Source organism: Thermobia domestica, chromosome 11 (genome assembly GCF_964235325.1).
Source record: "Thermobia domestica chromosome 11, izTheDome1.hap1.1, whole genome shotgun sequence".
NCBI classification, from domain to species: domain Eukaryota; kingdom Metazoa; phylum Arthropoda; class Insecta; order Zygentoma; family Lepismatidae; genus Thermobia; species Thermobia domestica.
In genome coordinates this window covers 128,118,591-128,145,790 of record NC_137464.1, presented here as the reverse complement: position 1 = coordinate 128,145,790, position 27,200 = coordinate 128,118,591, and the positions used below count along the sequence as shown (strand labels likewise).

At 37.0% G+C, this 27,200-nt stretch overlaps 1 protein-coding gene across 2 annotated transcripts in view; it reads left to right on the top strand.

Annotated features, from left to right (window-relative positions):
• The window catches only part of spn-E (tudor domain containing 9 protein spindle E), a 383,336-nt gene that overhangs the window by 175,668 nt on the left and 180,468 nt on the right, over window positions 1–27,200 (top strand). For both annotated transcript variants that reach the window (XM_081731120.1, XM_081731119.1), the window contains exons 9-11: window positions 8,517–8,683; window positions 9,594–9,761; window positions 17,456–17,618. In XM_081731120.1, coding sequence (XP_081587246.1) covers window positions 8,517–8,683; window positions 9,594–9,761; window positions 17,456–17,618 — 498 coding nt within the window. The remainder of the gene's footprint in view (window positions 1–8,516; window positions 8,684–9,593; window positions 9,762–17,455; window positions 17,619–27,200) is intronic.

The following is a 27,200-nucleotide window of genomic DNA, read 5'->3' as shown; positions in this document are numbered from 1 at the left end:
TATTCCACTCACTACGAGGAATTTAAGCAGTTATTGACATTGTTTCATCCTACCATATTCTGTCTTCAGGAAACGCATTTTACCTCTACTAGCAACTCAGTTCTCTCTGGTTACACTGTATATCGTCATGATCAGCTTACTGCAGGTCGTGCAGCAGGTGGTGTAGCAATTGGGGTCTCTGATGCTTACCATTCTGCTCTCATCCATGTGAATAGTGCTTTCCAGCTTATAGCTGTTCGTGTCGTCTTAAGACAACCTGTTACTTTTTGTTGTATCTACCTTACGCGTCATGACGTCTTTACTGCTGTCGATCTTGAACAGATTGCCCGACAGCTTCCATCCCCATTTCTGTTTGTGGGTGACTTTAACTCCTCCCATGCACTGTGGGGCTCTCCTCGTACTGAGCCCCGAGGTCAAGAGATTGCCACTTTCCTTGACAACACAAACTCATTGCTCCTCAATGATGGCAGTCCCACACATTTTACTACTGCTACTGGTACCTACTCTCATTTGGACCTCTCCATTTGCAGTCCTCAACTTGGTGCCCATCTTACTTGGCGCGTGCATGATGATCTCTGTGGCAGTGACCACTTTCCTATTCTTGTGCATGGTCTTCCGCTCATCCATTCTGCTCCGTTCACTGCCTACAATCTACGTCGAGCAGACTGGGATCATTTTTCCGCCACTTTTCATTTCACTTTAGAACCTCGTTTTACTGTTGATGGTCATTGTGAGGCCTTTCAGCAGAGTATCCTGGCAGCTGCACACGACTCTATTCCTATCTATGCTGGTTCCCGGTGTAAACGCTCCGTTCCCTGGTGGTCTGAGGAGATTCGTGACGCTATTCTGGCCCGACGTCGAGCACTACGTACTTTTCATCGTGCTCCTACAGCTGATAATTTGGCTCAATTTCGACTTCTTCGTGCTCGAGCCCGCTATCTGATTAAGCAAGCTAAGCGTCATAGCTGGCGCACTTATGTTTCTTCTCTTACTGCTGGCAGCTCCATGACAGCGGTCTGGTCGCAAATTCGTCGTCTACAGGGACATGTTTCCTCCGTTGCGGTTCCATCCCTTATTATCGATGGTGTAATGGTCACTGACCAGGACAGAATTGCTGCTGCATTAGGTCGTCATTTTGCGGATGTCTCCAGTTCTACTCACTACTCAGCTGGATTCCTCACTTATAAACAACGCACCGAACGTACGCCACTTCAGTTCCGCTCTGCAACCGCTGAAGCTTATAATCTGCCTTTTACTACTGCTGAACTTGCTGCTGTTTTGGATTCTACGAAGGACACGGCACCTGGTCCTGATGGCATCTGTTATGCTATGCTCCGGCACCTGCCTGACGATGGCAAGCAACATCTTCTTGACCTGTACAATCGCATCTGGCTTGAAGACTCCTTCCCCGATGCCTGGCGTGAAGCATACATTATTCCTATTTTGAAGCCTGCTAAACCTGTCACGTCCAGTGGAAGCTACCGCCCGATCGCCTTGACTAGCTGTCTGTGTAAACTTTTGGAGAAGATGATCAATGCCCGCTTAGTCTGGTTTCTTGAACACCATGGCCTCATTTCCAATCTTCAGTGTGGCTTTCGGCGCTTCCGTTCCACTACTGATCATTTGGCGCATCTTGAAAGTTCTATTCAGGATGCATTTCGTCATCAAGAACATCTGATAGCCATCTTCTTTGACCTTGAAAAGGCCTATGACACCGCTTGGCGATATGGCATTTTGAGGCAACTCCATCTCTGGGGCTTACGTGGCCACTTGGCTCTCTTCATCCAGAATTTTCTCCAACAACGTTCTTTTCGAGTCAAGCTTGGAGCTACTCTCTCTGCTCCGTTTCCACAAGAGAATGGCGTTCCACAGGGTAGGGTGTTGAGTGTCACATTGTTTGCTATTGCAGTGAACAGTGTGATGTCGCAGCTCTCCCCTTCTGTTCATGGGCTGCTTTATGTGGATGACTGTACTATCTACTGTCGCTCACGTGATCTCCGTACAGTTACTCGCCAGTTGCAGTTAGCGCTCAACCGCCTTCACCGATGGTCTACCACTACTGGTTTCAGCTTTTCTCTCACCAAAACACACTGCGTACATTTTTGTCGCCTTCGTCACTGTGCCTATGATCCTGAGCTGTTCCTTGGCTGTTCTCGATTGTCCTATGTGGATCATGTTCGTTTTCTGGGCTTGGAGTTTGACCGGCGACTTACCTGGGCTGTTCACGCTCGAGACCTGAAGTACCGCTGTCTCCGCTCCATGAACTTACTACGTCTGGTGTCCCATCTTTCGTGGGGTGCTGACCGTGTGGTGATGTTGCGTCTATATCGTAGCCTCATCCGCTCCCAATTGGATTATGGCTGTGTTGCATATGGTTCTGCTCGACCTTCCATCCTACGTCATCTGGATTCTGTTCATCATCTTGGCCTTCGTTTGGCGCTTGGAGCTTTCCGAACTAGCCCTATTCCTAGTCTCTATGTCGAGGCTCATGAACCATCTCTTTCCCACCGTCGGGACTGCCTGCTCCTGCGCTATTACATTCATATCCGTGCCGTACCTGACCATCCTTCGGCCTTTGCCCTTGAGGCTGGTGCTCGCTATGACAGATATCAAGCACGACCTACTGCTACCCGGCCTTTTGGCATTCGTGCTATAGACCTTGGTGCTTCTCTTGGACTCGATGTCCCTGCCATCTATCCATTGGGCCTCCTGCCCATTCCTCCATGGACAGTTCTTCCACCAGTTGTCAGCTTTCATCTAACGCAATTTAAGAAGACTGTTACCAGCAATCAACAATTTTGTCAGGAGTTCTTCTCTTTTCTGGATGCGTACCGTACTATAACAAAATACTTTGGATAGATTAATAATTACCTGTACCTTGGGCAGAAAGTGCTCATACATGTGCACTATACTTAATAGAATGTTAATTTAATAACAAAAGAAGAATGTTTTTAAGATATGTAAAAATATTATTATGGGATAGTTGTTGCTATGTAAATGTTTTATGGATACCTAGTCAGCAAGTTTGTGTGCTTGACAGTTTGAAGGAAAATATATTATAAAGTATATCAGCCAATAAACCATTTTAGCAACGTTCATCGACGTTATCATTCTAATAGAAAAGGTGAGAATAATGGTATATAATTATTAAAGATAATTTTTACATGCAAACAAATACTACCACTTAAGATTTATATATCTTACTAAGCCGAACCAGGTTGACGACTACCCTTGGTGAGTCGTTATAAAAATTTTTGGTGCCTTCACACCGGGATTAGCTAAAAATTTTGGTTTACCTCACCCGGGATTTGTTGTAAATTCATATCCCGAAGCAGAGTAAGGTTGAATTTACTTTTGTCATAAAGTTAATGAGTACAAATTTCACCATATTGAGAAGTGGTAGAATAATTATAAGGAAAATGGACACTGAAATAATGGAGAATGAATCCACTAATAGTGACAACGGTGAACCTAGTGTAACATCAGGATTGACATCAGAAGACCGAATCTTGATAGTCTTACAGCGGCAATTGATGCAAATGTCTACCGAGTTAAAGCAGACGATGAAGCATAACTCTGAAGAATTAAGTAGACGAATAGAACAGAAGTCTGATGAATCTAACAAGCAATATGAAGAATTAAGTAGACGAATAGAACAGAAGTCTGATGAATCTAACAAGCAATACGAAGAATTGAAGCAGACGATAGAACAGAAGATGGAACAGAAGTCGGATGAAACGAAACAATTAATTATCCAGACGATAAGCGATATCACCTCGCAGTTCGAGGAAAAGTTAAAAGGAATATCGGGGGAATGCCAGGGTAATCACAATCACCTGAGACAAGAAATCAGTGATGTAAAAAAGGATTTAGAAGTAACAGAATCTTCTGTTCAACAACAAAAAATCCAGGTCATCAATAATTCTAACAATATACGTGCAAATACGCAATTGATAGCTACGTTACAGGAAGAAATTAGAATGCTACAGGTTAAGGACAACACATACCGTAATAACATGTGTAGTGATCGCATGGAGTTTCCCCACTCACCAGAGATGAACTCGCCTTCGCCGGTGTCTGATGAGGATATTATATTGGAAGAAATACATCCGAAGGGTACAGATGGGCGAAACATAGATGGTGTAACGACACATCACGTCATGAATAGGAACTATCACCCAATAAATACACGGAATGATAAAAGGAAGGTAAAATTAAGTGTTAAGATGAGTGAAATTCGAGCTATGAGCAAATTCAGTGGTAAGTGTAACGAGAATGCTACTTCTTTCTTAGAAAAGTTCCAGGACGAATGCAATATAATGTGTATAGATAGATCACAATATATGAAATTAATCCCTCATGTGTTACTCCCACCTTGTTCATTATGGTTTAAAGCAGTACGTGATCACATCAGTACATATGAAGAATTCAAAGCGGCACTGATCGCCAATTATGAAAATGACTTTTTGCTTGCGAATAGAGATGCTACCATTAGAAATCAACACTTCAATCCTCGATTGCATAAATCTGTTGTAGAGTTTGTTGTAAATACCTACAACGAATTAAAGGTCGTTAATCCATTGCAATCGGAATCGAGAATAATAGCATCGATTCGAAATTTGCTTCCCTTTAAGTTACAACAGATGTTATTTTCCACACAGTGTATGAGTTTCAACCATTTATTAATGCTGGTCCAATGCTATGAAACTCAATACCATGCTATGAATCAACAAACAGGAATGGGTAAAAATAAGAATAATTCAGATCATTTGGTGCCTGTTCGGAATTTAAATATCCGAAGTGTGAATAATACGGAACATAACCTAAGCCGAGTATACTCTAGCAATCAAAATGAGCAAAATAGGCAAAGTTATGTAGGGAATCCGCCTAACCTAATTAATCGTAGCAATCCATATGTTAGACCATATAATCAAAATAGGTTTAAAAATAGACGAAATGTATGGCGAAATTCCAGGAATACAGCGAACTACGTGGATAGACGTAATGGGAGGACAAGAGATGGCACTTCGCATCAAGATCCAGGTATTGAAGTAATTTCTGTACAGAACAATAATACGGGACATAATCATGATTGTGCAGTACAATGTACTTTATTAGAATCGTATGCAAGTACGAACGTAACCTGATTACCGTTAATGAAATTAGGTTAAATTCATATCAGCTATAGATTTTCATGAACATTTATTTTATTTTTATTCAATTTAATTTTCTTTAATTCTCATTAATCAATGATAATTCTCAAATGTTTTTAATATATGTAGGAATTATAATTTGATTCATAAATGATTAAAAGCAAAGGTTATTTATATTAGATTGATTTGAGTTGAAAACTTAACTGTCAAAGATTATGTTAAGAAGAAGATCTATTCTATAAAACTAATTATTCGACGACTGTTTTTATGAGCTATCCTATATATTATCCGAACAAGATTCTTCTTTACTATGACATCTTAGTGCTACGATGTATACATTAAAATGCAACATCTAACTTATTTGTTATTTAATGCGCCCTGAAAGATTAAACATTATTTGTAACATCACTGTTTTAATAATGATCAAAACTATTAATCATAGTAATTTGTGTTTCACCCTCGTTAATTATATTAATAAGCTACGATGTTTTTGATAATAATGAAATAAATATAATTAATGTAATAAAAGATAAATATTAATGAAGTGAAAAGATTTGTTATAAATGTATCTATATATATATATATATGAAATGTAATGAAGATATATACGAGGTGTGATCAAAATATAAAGAACATATGTAATGTAAGAGCACTATTGTAAACGGACCAGTGGTTCTTGAAGATAAAAGCCAAGCTCACTCATGACTTTTATATTCAGTCCATTTGTCGGGCGACATTTTTATATAACAAAATACTTTGGATAGATTAATAATTACCTGTACCTTGGGCAGAAAGTGCTCATACATGTGCACTATACTTAATAGAATGTTAATTTAATAATAACAAAAGAAGAATGTTTTTAAGATATGTAAAAATATTATTATGGGATAGTTGTTGCTATGTAAATGTTTTATGGATACCTAGTCAGCAAGTTTGTGTGCTTGACAGTTTGAAGGAAAATATATTATAAAGTATATCAGCTAATAAACCATTTTAGCAACGTTCATCGACGTTATCATTCTAATAGAAAAGGTGAGAATAATGGTATATAATTATTAAAGATAATTTTTACATGCAAACAAATACTACCACTTAAGATTTATATATCTTACTAAGCCAAACCAGGTTGACGACTACCCTTGGTGAGTCGTTATAGTACCTACGCTGTCTTCTACACGGATGGTTCGAAGCATGAAGATTCTGTTGGCTGTGCCTTCGTCACGGATGATCATAGCGCTGGCTTGAAGCTCCATCCTACTTCCACTGTGTTCACTGCTGAATTGGTTGCTATTCTGGAGACTCTGCATTATATTCGTCGACGCCATCTCCGACGTGTTCTCCTGTGCTCTGACTCCAGCAGCGCTTTACATAGTCTCACGGATGTGTCAACTGTGCACCCTATAGTTCAGCAAATTCTACTCTCTTGCCATTCCTTACGACTTGCAGGTTGCGATGTCCAATTTTGTTGGGTGCCTGGCCATGCTGGTATTCCAGGGAACGAGCGTGCTGACCGTGTTGCCAAAGAAGCTGCCCTTACAGGACCTGAGTATCCGTCACCGCTCCCCAGCTCTGATATTCGCCCTGTAATCAACCGTCTTCTCCTTCAGCGCTGGCAGACAGACTGGGATGAGCACCTCCAGAATAAATTGCATGCTATCAAGCCGCGACTTGGTGTTTGGGCCACGAGTTCTCGTCCTTCAAGACTGGAAGAACGACGCTTGGCACGATTACATATCGGGCACAGTCATCTGACCCATGGCTACCTGTTACGTCGTCAGAACCCGCCTTCCTGCACCCAGTGTGGTGCATTCCTGACCATCCGCCACCTTCTTGTGGAATGTGTTCCTCTTGCACCTGAGCGAGCCCGCCTTGGCTTACCAGCTGATCTGTCTACCTTGCTTGGAGACGATGTCCAGATGATCCAGCGAGTTTTCACCTACTTGCAGCTTTTGCACGTCTTGCGTGATTTGTGAGTGCATTTCTCACATTTCTTTTAATTAATTTATTTCTGCTTTTATCTACCGTTTGTGTTTTTTCATGGTGTTTTTATGCTTGTCATAGCATTTCCTTGCTTTTATCTTCTTTACTGCACTGTCATCTTCATTACTAATTATGGGCTGCCCCACGTGTGTGCACCTATTGCCGAGCTGCCCCGGCAGAGAAGATTAACATGCTGTTGTGTACTAACCCGTCCTTGTGTTTGTGTATCGAGTTTGCACATTTCTTGAATGCTGACATTTTAATTCATAAATGATCGAACACCTTTCACGTACTCCTGACTTTGCTTTTACTTTATTATATCTATGATACTATGCTTTTTTTTTTCTTGGGTACTTCATTTTCCTGTCAGAGAAGGGTGCAAAAGACCTCGATGTCGACGCGCCCATATAAACCCTTTCAATCCAACCACCGCCTAATTTTCTGGCTAATTTTAATGCATCACGACCTGTAAAAATACTAATTAGCATATATACGAGTACTAGTGAGAGTCCAGCCTATCATTGTGCTAGTTTTTACATTCAGTCTCACTGTTTATGGTTAACTTATTTCTAAGGCCTCCATAATCGCCGGACTCTCACACCTCGTGGTTTGTTTAGTCCTTGTCGACATTATGGTGTATTTTCAGTATACTGATGTAACACCTGTATGCTTATTCCATACGTTTTGTATAATACAGATTTTATTCTTCACATAGATCAATGATTTTATCGTTACTGTAAATAACTCGATGCATTATTAGTGTATTTTCGTATATTAAGAAGTGATTTTATTCAAATTTTTCTGCGTAAAAGTTTCTAACCAATTTATTCTTTTCAATCCTGTACCTTTACTTAAATAAATCTTTACAGCTCACAATATCTATTCTGTTGTGCATTTGGCCGCAGTCATACTTACTTTGTTTCATGTCATATATTTTCAAAACAGTTGGAAATCGGTTAAGTCTCGATATCGAACACCTCTTAGTGAGAGAATCCACAATAGTAACGTAATGTGGCCAAAGTGTCTATTTGTTTTCATCCAAACAACGCATTAGTTGGAAGTGAGAAACTGCGTGTGTGTGTGTGTGTGTGTGTGTGTGTGTGTGTGTGTGAAGTGGTTTATATTCTATGTTTGTGTTACTTGCTTGCCGTTGTCATGGTTCAAAGAAACATTTAGATGTTTGTGTGAAGTAGGTAACGATATGTCACTATTTTTTTACATCGTGGAATTCACATCAATAGGAGCTAGAAACTATTCTTTCCAAATTAGTGCAGCTGGAGCATAATAGGTTTACTTCTTTGGAAGCTGCAAGTTTGATATGTATGTATGTATAAATTCAGAAATATACCTATTTTTTATTATTATTATTGTGATTATTTTCAGTGATCGATTCATGTTTGACAAAGCAATTGATGTGCAATTTAAATACAAACTTTACAAGTTTGCAAGTTTGCTGGGCTTCCAAAACAAATTGTGTTCAGCGGAGTGGGCGAGTTGGTCGTGTATCTTCAGGCAGAGTGTATAGACTCGTTCCAAGAGATTTCTATGAAGTAAGTAATTATTGAAATATATGTGGAATAGCCATTTTTGCAGTGTCCAACCAACGTAAGTAAAACTCTGGAAAAAAACGTCAACTAAAATCACTCATTATACTTTTCTATTTATCGCTATGCATAAATGTCCGTCTATGTCCGTCTTAGTGATCCTATTAGCTTTCTTTAGAATAAGGTAGGTTGTCATTGAAGAAACGAAAAACATTGTAGTCATTGAATTAAAAAACAAACAAACATGGTAGTCATTGAAGAATGAAAACAAAAACAGAGCTGATGGTGCAAGAAGCGCTCAAGTATACAGTTATTTCTTTCTTTCCTTGCTGTTAGTCCCTGAGAAAGTTGAGGAGGTACTTGAATTGAGAATTAGCAAAAAATTATGGTAAAATGAAGCACCCAGTATTAAAATCCGCCAATTGGATTTCAATAGAATTTTCATATTGAATCGCGGGAGTTAGTTAAATACATATTTTAATTGACTGTCTTTTTTCTCATCTCTGAATAGTTTCATAAGAATTGTATTTGTAGCTTATGTAGTCCATTAAACTAGAAACTTCCTTTTTGTTGGTCATAGAATAGTATTAAATTCCTTATGGAGTGTTGAGGTAATTTTATATCATAGACTACTTGAACGACCGGGTAAAAATAATTAAAGGTAATCGAAATAATAATTAATCCAGTTAATGTTCTTTATTATTTACCAGACTTACAAAACTAAATATTTAAATATTTATTTAAAGAAGATAAAGTTAATTCTGATATTATTCATACGAAGGATTGAATTGACAAATGTCTCTGGTTGGAAATGCTGGTACATACGATACGTGTGACATTTAATTCTATGAATGATTGTAGAATCATCTTCTTCTTCTTCTTCCTACTATTATTATTGTGACTACTACTTTGACAGAATATTCTTGAAGAAGAAGGGGAACCCGAAATGTTGAGATGTCCATTGGAACGGTTAGTTCTGCAAGCTAAATTACTAAATATGGGTGAACCAAAGGCACTGCTTGCTTTAGCTTTGGATCCACCTGATCTTGTTAACATCGAGAAGACTGTGCTGCTTCTAAAAGAGGTAAGAACATGATTAATATTTTAAAGTTACACATTTTAAAAATTATTATTATACGTTTAAATTATGCAATGCATAAGTGTCGAAAGTTTTATAAAACTACTATGTCCATCTCACTGTCTGTTTGTCTTCGACAGGTATCAACATTTGTAAGAGAGATTAAGAAGCTTTGTTTTTTCGTTCTTTTTTTTTAATCGATTCAGCGTCCCAAGAATAGATTCCATTTCTTCCGTTAACCTGTTATTCAGACCAAAAGCGGTTGAAATTAGCCATTTCCTGTTCCAGCGTTTTCCGTAGTAGAACAAAATTGGTAGTTAATAGCAACAAGCGGCTTTTTGCAATCGATTCAGCATCTCAAGGAAATATATCATCACCATCTGCAACACACGGCCAAAACCAGGAGTGGTTGAAATTTATTACTATTTCCGATTCCAATACTAATTTGCATAGAGCAAACACTGTAAAAGATGTCGAGTAGTGGTTAAAAGAATATGTTTCATATCCTAGGCCAACGCTGTATTTAAACAGAAGTGGAACTCCATCGTTGTTAAGCGGTTAGCGTAAGCGCCGTTGACGTGGGAGCCTCGGGTTCGATTTCCGGCGGGAGCGCATGTTAAGCTGTACAGGGTGTCTACTGATACTGGAAATACTTGAAATACTGGAAATACTTGAAATACTGGAAAATAATTTTGATATTGGAAATACTGGAAATATACTGGAATTTTGACCCACATATTGGAAAAATTATGAAATATACATATATTATTATTCTTTATAATCTACCCTGGATTTTTGAACTCCAAAAATCCAGGGTAATAATCTTGCATTATAACTAGAATAGATTAATATACAATTATTTATACAAATTATAATATAACTTAATAATACATTTAGATAATACAAATAATGCTTTTGACTCACTGTATCATCCCTCCGAGCAGAGTGAGTACGGGCTGTGAAAGTCATGAATTGAAGTTGTTGATCAAAGGAAAGAAATGAAATTGAGCTTCAGATCATGAAAAAGTGATTTTATAGAACAACAATACTTACGTAATACAATACAGTTACTGAAATAATGAATTGTGATTTTCCCTAATGATCCGGCGTTAAGAGGTGACGCCATCTCTCTTAGGGTTGCAGATAGTCACAAACTTCCCTTTTCTACTAACACTGTTTTCAGTTTCCGCTTTTTTTCAATACCTCACGATAATAACAATGGATGCATCATATTATATGCAATATTTCAAGTACAGTATACAGGCAACAACCTAGTCAGTAAAAGTATGCCCAGTGATGGGAAACTGAAGACCATTTTTAATGCTTGGTTTGAATGTGGCACATTGCTTGTGTAAAGATTTCAGCGTTTTCATGAGCAACTACATATGCCTAATCATTTGTATTTCAAAGAAATCAAGGGTAACTAAATTTATTAAAAATAAAATATTCATTTGATGGTAAAACAATTACAACCCTGAAACCATCAAGAGTGTGATTATTCCTAAAGAACTTCAAAAAAATCATTGTATTAGATACTAGAATTTTGCTGATAGTTATACGGAATATACTGGAATTTTGAAATTGAAACTCAGTAGACACCCTGCTGTAGGTCTACGTCTCATATAGCCTCGCTGCAGAAAGGAACGCTAAATTAAAAATCAAATCGAATCAGATTGAAATGGTAGAAATTGGCCATTTCTGGTTTCAATGTTTATTGCCCTAAAACAAAAATTGTAATAAATAGCGATAAGCTTTTTGCTTTTTTTCCCACGGTAGGTTCAGCGTCTCAAGAGAACGTACCATCACTTGCAACATTCGATCGAAACAGGAAGTACTTGATACTGATTCCCATAGAGCAAACACAGTCAGAGATGTCGAGAAGCGGTTTTCTTCAATGGATTCAGCGTCTTAAGAATAGTTCTCATATCTTCTGTTAAACCTCTATTCAAATCGGAAGTGGTAGAAATCGCCCGCTTCCGGTTTAAACGGTATCACCATAAAACAAAAACGGTAATAGATAGCGACAAGCGCATTTCAGTAATCGAGTCAGCGTCTCAAGAGAACATACCATCACCAGCTACGGTACACTGCAAAAATCGAAAGTGGCTGAAATTTACCAATAATTCCGATTTCAATATTTATTGCTATAAAACGAAAACGGTTAGTGATATCCAAAAACTGATTTTGACACATTCAGCGCCCCAAGAACGAGTTTGCCGCGACTTTTATCCATCTGTTGAAACCGAAGTAATGAAAATGCATGTTTATTCTATTACAAAACTAGTCGCATAATGAATAAAATGGAAATAGTTACTGACAAGCAGATTTTTCCGATAGATTCAGTACAAAGAACATGTTTCATCTCAGATTTTATTCGTTTTATTGCAACCAGAGGTGATGGCATGCTTTCGAATGCTCCTATTTTTCCTATATATTTGCATCTCTTCCTATAAACTCCTATATTTCCTACATTTTAACGAAACCTCCTATATTTTGTGTCATTACTACTTCCACTTGTGAAAATAACATAAGGAAATAAGGTGTGGATGATTGGAGGGCTTTTTGTCTCCACAGTAGGGTGATTGAATCGAGACACTTCTGTGTTTCGCCCTTTTCTGCTTATCGTCTAAAGATAATTACACCATTCAGTATACGCAAAAAGTATTCATACACCTACAAATTAGAACAAAAAATAAACTAATTTCGTCATATTCATTAAAAAGTTCTATGGAGTAGTGATTTTAAAGACTTATAAATCATTTATTTGGGTGTATAAATACTTCTTGCACTAACTGTAGGCAAATAATTGTAGAATATGTTACACATAGTCAATAGTCAAGAATAGGAATTAACATAGAAATGATAGAATCTTGCAAGTGATGAAATTATTCACATTTTGGAGACGTATACTTACAAACACTGATTTTCTGATGAAGATCTGTTTTACACTTTCCTTACGGTCGTTGCTTAATACTGGTGAGCTACGTACGAAAACACTAAGAAACTCGTATAAAATTTTGCAGTGAGATAATTACCCATTTAGTTATGTTCATATAACAATTGGTGTAATTTCCATGTGATGTTTTTTATTTCTACCTATCGGATAATTGAAATGTCCCTTTTTCACATCTTCACGAAACCTCTTATATTTTTTCGTCGTGATTTGCTATATTTTATTCATTAGCATTGGAAAACTTGTGATGGGTATCAGGTACTACTTCCAGTTTTAATGTTAATTCCTGTAGAGAGAAACGATAAGAAGTAGCGAATAATTACTTTTTGATATAGATTCAGCGTACGAGGAACAGAATTTATCTTTGATCTTATTTATCTATTGCAGCCAATAGTTATATATGTACTACTTCAAGTTTTGAGTATTGAATTCACACAGTTTGGAAGTCTACCATAGTTTCGCAACGTGAAACCAAAATTAATAATAATAATAATAATAATAATAATAATAATACACTGGTCGGCAAAATGAAACTTTTTTCGCTCCCACGAACGAAAATAGGTGATTCCTATACGTTTCGAGCTCCTGAGTTTGAATCCGTAACCCGTTTTTCTCCAGGACGTACAAGTTTTCAGGGAGGAGTGGGGTGGTGGTGGGTGTTTCAGTATCCGCCCAAAGATGCTATTCTCCACCCATAATAATTTGCACGTTATAATTTAAATATCAATATAAATTATGCAGATAAAATTGCATAAAAAGTTAAAGTTTAAAACTTACGTGTCACTTGGTTTTCCTACTCCTCTTGTAATTACTACAGGGTGTCTCGCATGTCACATTCCAACAGAAGTCTGCCAACATATTCACATTCCATTTACCACTGTAACGCCTCTCCATGGTATCTATTTGCTGGTGAAACCTTTTCCCGTGTTCGTCAGAGACCTCCCCCAAGCTGTACATTTCAGGGAAGAAATCCAGGTGGTAATGCAGGAAGTGTAACTTTAGGGACATATTACATCTCATGTTACGAAATGAAGTAATTAACCTGCCCACAATGTCTTTGTAATCAGGTGACTTATGATTCCCTAGAAAGTTACTGTACACTTCTCGAAAGGCCTCCCAAGTCTCACTTTCCACTTCATTAAGCTTAAAAGAAAATGTAGTATCCTTGGAAACGTCTCTAATTTGAGGTCCCGTAAAAACACCTTCTTACACCTTGGCCTCGCTGAGTCTTGGGAATAGTTTTCTGAGATGATTAAATGCTTCACCATCCCGGTTCAGGGCCTTGACGAAGACCTTCATGAGCCCTAGTTTGATATGAAGGGGTGGTAAGAATATTTTCTCCGGATCCACAAGACGTTCATTAGCCTTTGGGACCAGTTGGTTCCTTGGCGGCCATTTTGTGATGGTGTACTGATCTTTGGCTCAACTATCTCAATGACACAAGAAGCAGCAGTGCTTTGTGTAACCTTGTAAACCGGTGAGGATGGCAATAACCTTAAGGTCAGCGCATACAGACCACTGGAACTGTTCATACTTTATTTTCTGCAATAGGTTTCGCATGTTCTCGTATGTTTCTTTCATATGTACATCATGAGCAATAGGGATGGCTGGCTTTTCATTGCCATTGTGTAGTAACACTGCCTTGAGACTTATCCTAGAGGAATCGACGAATAGCCTCCAATCTTCAGTGTTGTAGTTCAACTTCAGTTGTCCCATAAGCGATGGAATGTCACTGAAATACACCAAATCACCATCCTTTGTAAAATTAGGAACTAGGCTCACCTCTCTTTTCCTATACATCGATATATTCACATCTTGGTTTAGTAGAATCCATTGTTGAAGTCGTGATGCAAGTAACAGGGCCTTAGACTTGGAAAGGTTTAAGTCTCTGATCAGATCATTCAGCGCTTCCTGACTTACCGCATGTGGTTCATTAGTGTCAGGCACTGGAGCGTAATTGGGATCTGACTGTGTACTCGAAGATTGTGCAATATCCTCACAAGCAGCAGGTTCTTCATCGGATGAAATACTGCACAGGGTACATGAGTCTGGTGGTACGGGTACAGGCAGACAAACATCTTGTTTCACAGGTATCCTCGCGGAATCCAAGTTAGGATACTGTATTTTATGCTTCATGTTTTTTGAGAAACCTTTTGTATTAGTCAGACAGAAGTAACAGTCTGAAACATGATCACGGGGCTCGCGCCAAACCATAGGTACTGCGAACGGCATTGATATATGTGTACCTTTCAACCGTCCTGTGAGAGTACGCGCACACGACTTATAACTTTGTTTCGGAGCCCAAACGCGATCCTGTACGCCGATTTTACACCCGAAGTACGGCTGTCTTCAGGAACGGTGACAATGGCCTACTTTGTCCCTTGAAAATCACTTCCCCACATATGTAGCAGAATGAATCTGTCGAATTGTTGCAAGTTCTCGGCATGTTCGTTTAACACAAACGTCAATATTTCACGCAGAAATATTTTTCACCTACGGTATACACAGACACAGCGTAACACCACCTTCTAACACGAAGATCAACTCGAAACTGAAATATTTGTTTCACGCGACAACGTGGTGTATGTCTTGGAGCCTTTTTTTTCAACAGTCTGTCTGTCGTCTAGACAAAAGGGAGCCGACGAATGATCGCAGGTTGATTACGAAACCTTTCTCCGTCAATAACGCCTAGGTTTTAGTGTATGCAGTGTGGAACGACAATAAATCTTTGCAACCCAAGGAAAGGGGGTACGTTTCCGGGAAGTCGTGAGCTAGAGAAAAGAATGTTCCTGGGATATAGCCTAGTAACAGTTCTTGGATTAAGATAAAAATTCAGAATTATGCACTCCAAACATGGAAAACATATTAAATTCGATTTTTCTGTCAATATGGAAACAGCACCCCGCCACACACACACACACACAAAACTTTCTCGACGAGATATTTGTAATCAGCGTCTCGAAATCTATCCGGTACACCCTTTCACCCTCGTAAAAATTCAGAATTATGCATTCCAAACATGGAAAACATTAAATACGAAAATTACGATTTTTTTGTCAATTATGAAAACAGCATCCCGTAAAAAAAAAAAAAAAAAAAAAAAAAAAAAAAAAAAAAAAAAAAAAAAAACTTACGTGCTAGAACTTTTTTGATGAGATATTCGTAATCAGCGTCTCGAAATCTATCCGGTACACCCTTTCACCCTCGTGGGAGGATTTTCATGCCGACCAGTGTAATAATAATAATAATGGAAGATTTGCTTTTTCTTTCTTTGATATATAGAATCATATCTCGACATTGTCATGTTTGTTTATTTTTTTAAATTATGTATACAAAAGAAGCTCATTTAACTCCAGATTATTTTTTTAAAGTGTTAATTGTAGGTGGAAATTCTCATCACAGGTACATATAGCATCACATGACGACGTCAGAGCGTTATCGCTTTGTTGAGCCCAGGCACAGTTGAACGAGACGTTATTGCGTGTGATGTGTTGTGATCCATATTGGTTTTTGAAATGGGTGATCGAAAGAAATAGCTAATCTGTGTTACAATTTTGCTTTAAACTTGGGAATGCTGCTACAGAGAAGTACGAAATGTTGCAGGTAGCATTCGGTGTTGCAGCAATGAATCCGTTGTGATACCATCCAAGATAACATGAGGAACCCTTCAGTGGTTTGCACGTTTCCAAGCGGTAAGAATGTCTGTGGGGAATGATCCCTCGTCCATAAGTTGAACCAAGTATAAAATTGCTCAGGTAATTTCCGATCGTCGACTGGCTGTCTTTAAAACTGCAAAGGAGTTAAAGTATTTCCATCGTTCATGTTACCAAATCTTACACAAAAACCTTGAGATGCAACATGCATCAACAGAAATCGAGCCGAGGATCCTAATATTGGATTAGGACACTCATGTCACCATCAGCAGGGAATTGGAGGAAGCAGCCGAAAACGATCCGAAATTTCTGGTCAGTATCATCACAGAGGATGAATAATGGGTATGCGGGTACAACTCCGAAATAAATGTAATGTCCCAGTCGAAATCATCTGAATCCATGGGACTCGAAAAGGCAGACAAGTCCAGTTTCTAGTAAAAGTACTGCTGATTGTGTTTTTGACATGTTCAAGATCGTTTGTTACATATGGCAAAACTCCCAGTGAGGAGGTCCTCACATCTGTGCTGCAGCGGTTGCTTCATTCTCTCCCCCGTAAATGGCCAGGCAAGTGGGCATCTGTACAGTGGCGTTTGCACTATGACAGTTCCCTGTGTTAGACTTCGGGAATGCTATCCGACTTGTTAGTCAAAATTTACATCCACGTTATACACTATCACCCCTTTTCGCCGAATCTAGCTCCGTATGATTTCCATATTCTTATACTGAAATCCATTTATATATATATATATATATATATATATATATATATATATATATATATATATATATATATATATAATATATATAAAAAAAAAAGGGTATATGCTAGTTCCGATTTGACACCATCCAGAATAACACAACGAGGAAACTTTGGTAGATTCTACAGTAAATGTTCCAGGACTCTTCCAACGATGGCGACGATGTTGGAATCAGAAAATACTTCGGATGATACAAGCACAAGTTGTTGATAAGTCGATTTACAGCATCAGTCCAGGTATTATATATATATATAATATCCCTTTTCTGTTTAGTTACTTGTTTTGTAATAAGAGATGGTATTTATTTATTTAATTATTTATTACTATTTATTATAGTGTGGAGCATTACTTATGACTTGTAATGAGAGGCACTCTGTGTATGATGGCGACATTACGTTCTTGGGGAGAGTTATGGCAAAACTTCCTTTGGATGTACATATCTCAAGACTTATTGTATTAGGATACGTATTCAGCGTTCTAAAGGAATGCATAGTAATTGGTAAGCATTCTTATCTTCTCCGGAAGTTTTTGTAACTTTTAATATAACACACTATACTTGTGTATTATGTATGTGGCGTTGAGTTTTTAGTAGATAAATTCGTTTCATGTTTCAACGGTACTTTCAAGGTGAACATTGTGGCATAGGTCAATTTAAACTGCATTAGTAATGAAATTAATAAGATCACTGATACTGCAGCGAAGTTTGTAAGGTCTAGTTTTGGGCTCCAAATATACTTGGACTCGGATTTAATCTAATTAATACACTTCATATTAGACACTGCTTTATTTCTTATAGTGATGTATTTTAATGAATAGTAGTAACGTACTTTACCTAACTCCTTGTACTCGTATTTGTAATAATACATGAGGAAAAAATAATAGGAAATAAGCACTTCATTACTTAGAGTCGCCCATGCATGTCTCTTTCTAATTAAGCACTAGTTAGAAGTCAGTAAATTGTATCTGTCTTCTTTATTTTTAATCTAACCATATTGTCAATGTTCTTGGTCTACATTCATCTTATTGAAGATAGTAATAACAATAATGTAGATAAGTTGTATTAATTATTATTTTTTCTGTCTTAGTACCGATAGTAGAAAGAATAATAATTCTGAATGAATATACAGGATAACCGAGAAGTCCCCTACCCCTATGTTGTGAGGATCACAGAGAACAGTGTCATTTTAGTTGTAGCATTTGCAGCACTGCTTCATGGTCACAGACAGCAGTGCCTGGTATTCCTAGTTTCAAGCATTGTCTAGTATCCCTGCGTTCAAAGTCCTGTGGATTTCAGTTAGGAAGCCGTGGCTGATGTGAGTGGTTGCACGAACAGATGACAAAACACTGACATATTTTTGTAAAGCAACCCTCCTTGATTAGGACAAACGTGCGTTCGCTTCAGGGTGTGTCAAAGACAAGGCGCATATTGGACGTTAGAGACGCGTGAGAAAGGAATTCACTTTGGCATGAAAATCCAGTATTCCATTCCCGGTGTTAGTGAATGTTAGTCAATAGAACCACGTTTCATATAGCCTGGTTGCTGAAAGAGGCGTTGAACTCGCATCAACAAACCAATCATTGTCTGCTTACAAACCCCTTAACTCAACATCGAAAACTTGATATTAAACGAAACGAGTTACGTGCTTTACAGATTTGAGTACAGATAAATTTACGAGGGGGAGTCAAATGAAAACCATAATTATTTTTTAAAATATTATTGTTTGGTCACACAGGGTACAGAAGTAAATCACTTTTCAACATAGTCCCCTCCTCGTTCAATGCAAGTCCGCCAGCGCCTGAATACCTGAATACCTGCAGAAAAAAAGTATTTTGGGCGACGGCACAACCACTCGTGCACCGCGTTGCGTACCTCTTCATCGGAGTGGAACTTCCTGCCGCCCATTGCTTCTTTGAGCGGACCAAACAGATGGAAATCGCTCGTGCGAGGTCTGGCGAGTAAGGGGGATGTGGGAGGCATTCAAATTTCAGGTCTGTGATGGTCGCAACCGTTGCACGCGCCGTATGAAGCCGTGCATTGTCGTGTTGCAGCAGCACATCGGCTGACAGCAATCCACGTCGTTTCGTTTTGATGGCAGGCCGGAGATGATTTTTTAGGAGGTCCGAGTACGTAGCACTCGTCACAGAGGTTCCTCGTGGCGTGTAGTATTCCAAGATGATGCCCTTTTCGTCCCAAAAGAGGGTCAGCATAACCTTCCCTGCAGATGGCTGTGTCCGAAACTTTTTTTGGTTTCGGTGATGAGGAGTGGCGCCACTCCTTGTTCGCTCGCTTTGTTTCAGGCTGATGGTAATGCACCCATGTTTCGTCACCAGTGACGATTCGTGACAGGAAGGCATTACCGTCACGTTCAGCACGCCACAAAAGGTCTTCGCACGCATCAACACGTCGCTGTTTCAGTTCAGGCGTCAGTTGTCGGGGCACCCATCTTGCAGACACCTTATGAAACTGGCGAACATCATTCACAATATGATGTGCCGATCCATAACTCATGTGTACACATGCTGCAATTTCGTCTATTGTCACACGGCGGTTTTCCAAAACGATGGCTTCAACGGCTGCAATGGTCTCTGGAGTCACTACGCGCCGAGCCTGGCCGGGGCGTGGAGCATCGGCCACAGACGTAACACCATTTGCAAATTTCCGGCACCATTCATAGATTTGTGGCTGTGACAAACACGCATCTCCATACTGAACCTTCATTCGCCTAAAAATGTCAATCGGTTTCACACCTTCACTTCGCAAAAACCGAATCACAGAACGCTGCTCCTCGCTGGTGCATGTGGTTAGTGGGGCTGCCATTTTGGAACTGTTGTTGCGCCGGTGTTTGTGCATCTGCCGGCTGCTGCCACCTAGGAGACATCCGGCATACTATCGTAAACAGGCATGCCAACTTACAGCTCACTGGCGCCATATGCGGATTTTTATTTCTACTTTTATGGTTTTCAGTTGACTTACCCTCGTAAATTCAAGGACTCTGTTTATTATTATTACTTATTTATTTAAAAAATCCAAGGCAGAACTGCAGGAGGCTATTTAATATGGACACAATATCTTGGAAGAGAATTGGAATGATTAATAATTTAATGGTAAGTTTTATCGCCTACATCATAGAAATCATGGATTTGACTCATATGTTTAGATTCTATATTGTGGCCAGAAAGTCCCTTTACACCTGCATTTACTTTATCCCTACATTAATAATACTTACAGTTATTCTTGCTTGTGACAAGAGCCGTTGCGTGCGGATGTGTGGAAAGTGTGCTCCGATAAATCCTTGTAAAACCCGGGTCTACCGTGGTACTGGGCTTTGCCGCTTTCACGAATTACGGATAAGGGTGGTGGTGTTATTGTGTCAGAATTTCATGTTACTCTAGTTAACGACAGTTATGTAAGTGTTCGTAAAAGTGTAAGTGTTCGTAAAAATCTTAATGAACACACATTTGGGGGTTATCACGTTTCGCTCCCGTATAATAATCGTATTATATTCAGACCTAAATTCCCCATTCATTACTCAAAGGGATTATACTACAAAAGCATTTTTTTTAAAATAAATTTATGAATGTTCCTTTTGTGATATTTTTATAGTTTGTTATTATTGTTATGCAACTGCAATCAAAGAAAAATTCTAAATATTGTTTCGTTTTAATAATGTTTAGTTCAATAATGATAAAATACATTGAAATGCCGTACTTTTGGGGCTGGGGGGGTCATACAAACTCGACGAGAGGCATTTATTGAAATCACACGTGCCTTTGGTATCTGTGTGTGTATAAATGGGTCAGAGCCAAAGTGGACTCAAATAATTCGTATCTTTATTCACTTTTCTTGCTGATATGCAAATTAAGTCGTATTATTTCTTAGACTAATAAAAATCATAGTGAACTAACTTGGACTGAATTAGTTCTTCTGTACTCTGCAATATTTTGAAATTGTCCATATGTAATTCTGTATAATGGTTTCACTTGTGCAATTGGTTATATCTTTGTCCTTTTGTAATGACTCTTGACAATTAGACAACTATATTAACAAGTATGTAAAGATAAGTACAATGTATTTTTATCAGGAGTCCTTTGTGAGTGAGTTGGCAGACGTATTGCATTTGTGGCCAATTAGTCCCGGTTTCGAGTTCAAATGGAGGACAATTTCTTTCGATTATAAGTCGAGAAACGGTTAGGATTCCGCTTTAAGCTTATGTGACCCCTTTCAGCATAATCCAGTTGTTGCATAATAGCACCAAGGCGAAACAAAGTTATTTCTGTCCATATGTGATATTAATACATAGAACAAATTATTTAAACCAATAAAACCTGGTTTAAAAAAACACATATTTAAACCAAAAAGCCGTTGTTTTGTTTTTTTCAATAAAAACCATGTTTTTTGCCAACCCCGGTAGGTATAGTGTGACTATAAAATACGAACTAGTATCAATATTTGGTGAACTAGTAACAACCAGTGACCCAACTCTTAGGATCCCTCCTAATAGTTTGGGAGTCTCCACTAAAGACTAACATGAGTCAGTCGGACGAAAGAAGACCCAAGAGTAGTTTTGGTAGTTATGAACAGATGATTATGACCAACTTAAATCAACGCCCACGAGCAGCAAACAAGAGAAGAAGTGTCAATTTCCCCCCGAACATCACGAGAAGAAAGTGAACAAGAACAAGAAAACTCAGGTGTTCAGAGTGAGGTTGACAGTAGCTCTATAGGTATGAGTAATTATCAAGAAGCACTCAAGTTTATTGATAATACACTCGACGTAAAAAAAATAAAAAAAAAAGTAAAGTTAAAATAGATGCAGTTAAAGAAGAACTAAGAAAATGGCTCATCTATCAATCCAGGATGGAGGGAATCATTGATCATATTAAGGAAGAAAATCTAAAACTAAAGGACGAAAACGAGGAACTTAAAACTAGACTAGTCATTGCTGAGGAAAAAATAAGAAATATAGAGTAATTAGAGAGGCAATGGCCAAATAAAAACCAGTCATATTTCTAAAAGGGAAGGAGAATGAGTCCATCAAAGATCTTCAAACCAAGCTTGTGAAGTCTTTTAATCCAATTAAGGAAAGAGTTAAAGTTGTTTCTGTCAAGCCGGTGGATGGATCACTGATAGTCGAAACAGAAACTAAAGAAGATATGGAAAAAATATCAAAAAATAAAAACGTGATGGAAGAATTGAAAATTGAAGAAAAAAGGAAGAAAAGACCATTGGCCATTATATACAACGTGCCGGCAGAAATGAAAGACGGAGATATTGTGTCTACAATTATTGAGCAAAACTTGGAAGATAACGATGTGGAATTGGCAAAGAGAGAAGTAAAGCCCAAATTCAGAACAGGACCAAAGAATGACACCAGGTGCCATTTGGTAATTGAAGCACCCAATGAAATCTATAAGAAACTACTTCATACAAATAGGGTATATCATCTATACGAAGCCTTAACAATCAAAGATTTCGTTTCAATCCCTAGATGCCTTCGTTGTCTTGATTTAGGACATACCCTAAGGTTCTGCAAGGATGACAAACCAAACTTGTAAAATTTGTGGACAAAAATATTGTTCGGAAAAAAGGTAAACCCAAAGTTCGTATACCTTGCCAAAAAAGAAAGAAAAGTGTACGGCTTCCAACGAAAAGGAATGCCTAACATACAAAATGTTGTATGAAAAAGAAGTATCCCGAATTGACTATGGATAAGTGTTACTTAGAACTAATATTTAAACTACAAATTAAGATCATCATAGAAAACAAGAGAAACAAAACAAAAATCGGGAAGACAGACACTGGGAATCATAAAGAAAGTTAAATATGGATGAACACGTAGATTTACGTATCAATCTATATGAATATAGTTTTGACAATATAGAACAGTATGCTAAAAACTGTATTGATTCAAACAATAGGGAAACTTTTTCAATTTTATATTTAAATGCTAGAAGTATACGAAATAAAATTAATGAATTAGAACTACTGTTACATAAAATACATGTTGTAAAAGTTATAATTATTGTTGAGACATGGTTGTATTCTGGTGAAATTGAGTACTATAATATTAATAACTATAAGTTCTATGTGTGTAGGAACTATAATCGTGGTGGAGGAATACTTGTTTATATCAGTAATGAATTAATTTGTAGACAATTATATATTATAGATAAAGCGTATAGTGTACTAGGAATACAGATAAAATTTATGTCGAAAAATTTAATGCTTTTTAGTATATATAATTCAAACAAGAATACGGTTAATGAACTGTTAGATGACATGGAGACTGTGTTAACTAGTTGTAAAAATTCATCCATTCTAATGGAAGGGGATTTTAATATTGACACATTAAACAGAGATTCAACTGAAATTTTGAAATATGTACAGTTTTGTGTAAATTATGACCTCTTTCAGGCAAATATTAAATATCCGACCAGGCTGACTGATAACAGAAGAACTCTGATAGATCATGTATTAGTAAACGATTTAAGTGAAGTGGCTTATGTTAATAATGTATTAGCAGATATAAGTGACCATAATATATTAATATGTAACATCATATTTCAACGAGTACAATATTATGTAAACAATGTGGAACATTCACGTTTACCTAAAATAAATTATAATAAACTAATTAATTATTTTAGGAATACAAAACTTCCTTTAACTACTAATTGTATTGATGAACAATACGGTAAATTGATAAAGTATATGTCAGAAGGGATTGAAATATCTAAATATAAAAGTACGCATAAGGTCTGTAGGAAAGGATATAAACCTAAGTCTCCTTGGATAAACAAGGAATTGTTAAGTGTAGTAAAAATGAGAGATAAATATTACTCTTTAATTAAAAAATTCCCAGATAATATAGATATACGTAATGAGCATAGAAAACTTAGAAATATGGTAACAAAGTCGAGACGGCAACTGAAGAGCGAGTATTATCACCAAAAAAACAAAACAAAAAATATAAATAAATAAAAATAATAATAAAAATACAGGAATCTTTGTCTGACAGTAGGAAATTTTGGGGTGTTGTTAAAGAAATATTAATAAGATAAATAATGATACAGATTGTATACAATTGAAAATAGGAAATACCTTAGTTGATAAGGAACGTGTACCAAATGTGTTGAATGATCATTTTGCAAATGTTGGTAAAACACTAGCATCAAAGATACCCTTAATGGAAAATACAGCTTTGAATATGGGTATACCATACAACCGCTCATTCTTTTTTACGACAGTTATCCACATGGAAATTATTAGAATTATTAGTTCACTAAAGAAAGAAAAAAAAACAGACAAAAGATGGATTACATAATGAATTTTTAATAAATTGCAAGGACACCATAAGCCATACTTTATATCTGAATTAGTAAATCTTTCCTTTACTCTAGGCGAATTCCCAATGCAATGTAAAACTGCCAAAGTCATTCCAATTTATAAAGGTGGAGATAAGTTAAATCCGAATAATTATAGGCCAATATCAGTATTAAGCTGCATTTCCAAATTAATTGAGAAGTGTGTATACAATAGAATGGTAACTTATCTAGAGTTTATAAATTATTTTTATAAATATCAGTATGGTTTTAGGAAAAAAAATCGAGTACCTTATATGCTGTAACTGATATAGTAGTAGAAATTCAAGAATGTTTGGATAACAATAAACTTGCAGCAGGATTGTTTATTGATTTAAAGAAAGCATTTGATACACTCAAACATAACATATTGCTTCAAAAGCTAGAAAATTTAGGATTCAGAAGTATATCTCTTTCATGGTTTTCTTGTCTAATAGGTCACAATATGTCTCAGTAAATGGAAAAGGAAGTAATGAGGCTCAAATAGAGTATGGTGTTCCACAAGGTTCCATATTGGGACCGTTACTGTTCTTAATTTATGTAAATAATGTTCATCTGCTTAATCTAAGAGGTAGAATAACTTTATTTGCTGATGATGGTGCTATATTCTATAAAGCTGATACTGTAGAGGAACTGATAACATACATTAAAGGAGACTTATCTACATTATATTATTGGTTATGCATAAACTCGTTGTCATTAAATTTAGAAAAGTCTCATTATATCATTTTTCACAAGCCGTTGTCAAAGATAATTCTGTCTAACAAAATTGGAATTTGGAGGTGAAAAGAGTCGAATATACTACATATTTAGGGATAATAATAAATCAACATCTAACTTGGGAATTACATATTAAAAATTTAGGAAAGAAAATAAATCCTATTGTAGGTATTATGCACCGCTTTAGAAAAACCCTAACAACCAACTTAAAAAGAATGGTATACAATGCATATATACAAAGTCATTTGATATATTTGTGTATTATTTGGGGACATGCTAATAAATCAAAAATACAACCACTCATAATATTACAAAAGAAAGCCATTAGAGCAATGTATGGTCGACCTATGGACTATCCAAGTAAGATTTTATTTATGGAATCAAATATACTGCCATTCGATTTATTAATTAAAATCCAATCCTGTATGTATGTCCATGATGTACTTTCAAATAATATACATAGTAATCTACTTTTAATAAAGAGGAAAGATGTACATAATTATAATGATATTGATAATGTTATTGAATGATATTGATAATGTTAATACAACAAAGTATGGCATAACATTACACAAACTTATAATAGTCTGCCTAAAGATGTAGAGGATACAAAAGCAATACCTTTACTTCAAAAAGAAATAAAAATACACTTTTGGAATAAATTTGCTGAATAATCTAGTAACCATAAAAATGATAAATGAAGACAGGGGATACTTACACATTACAAAAAAAAAAAAAAAAAAAAAAAAAAAAAAAAAAAAAAAAAAAAAAAACTCAAAGTGAGCTATTGCTCGTTGGGACAACATTTCCCTTTATAATTTAGAAATATTAAATGTGGGAAATCTGGAAGACCGATTTCCCTATTAATGATGTATATTAAGTGTGAGAAATTAGGATATTATCAAGATAAATTGTAGGAAATTTGGATTTCCAATTTCCGTATAGTATGGTATTTCTAATACTCTTTGTTTTTTTCTTTTCTTTATTTTCCTCTTATTTTTTTAAAAAAGGACGTGTGTTAGTAAAAATATGTTTTGATTGTAATTGTATAATATATTGAGAACAAATGTAGATATCTTGTATAAATCTTCCAGCACTGGTCTATATTCTGTAGCATCTCTTTTGTATAATAAATAATAATAAATAAAATATTTATTATTATTATGTGTCGAAAAAACTTTCGTACCTCCATTATCCGTGCCGAGCTTGATACACCCCCATGCCCTCCTACTCATCCGCTTTAGCAGCTGCGGGGTCACAGGCTGAAAGGCTTTAAGCACACTTACCCGCAGAGCATCGTTGACCGCGTACCACTTTTTCTTGACGTGCGATTTGATGATACTCCACAGGGCATTGCCTAGTGACGTTAGGTCCGGACTTGGAGGCGGCCAAAGATAAGGGACTGATGAATTTGGGGACCCACGTCCTATCCACCAGCTAGGAAACAGTTTATTCAGGTGTTCACGAACAGCACATGCAAAGTGGACGGTAACTCCATGTTGGTATAATTAAAAAAAAAAAAAAAAAAAAAAAAAAAAAAAAAAAAAAAAAAAAAAAACCTGTGTTGTTGATGCTCAGAGTCTACTGATATAGAAGAAGCCAGTCATTCAACATCTTTAGATAAGTAACCTGGGTCACAGGACTCGCAAAGAAGTACGGACCAAAGATGTGTTGTTCAGTCATTCCCGCCCAAAGCATGATGTACAGAGGATTGTTCTCAGTTTCTTGATAAAAAAAAAAAAAATATGGATTTTCCTTTCCCCATATGAAGACGTTCATATGCCGCGAGCTCCGATATATAGCATATTCATCAGAGAAAAGAAGGTATTTCGGAGCATGAATGGTGGGGAAGGCCTCCAACAAGTTGCTGCGTAATTGTGGCCGGCAGTTTAAGTCATCGTCGGTAAGTTCATTGAAGGACATTGACTAGAATGCGTGCAGGCCCAAGTTCATTTTTATGTGGAGCTGCATTGTGCTCATTACAGTTCCAAATTCTGCA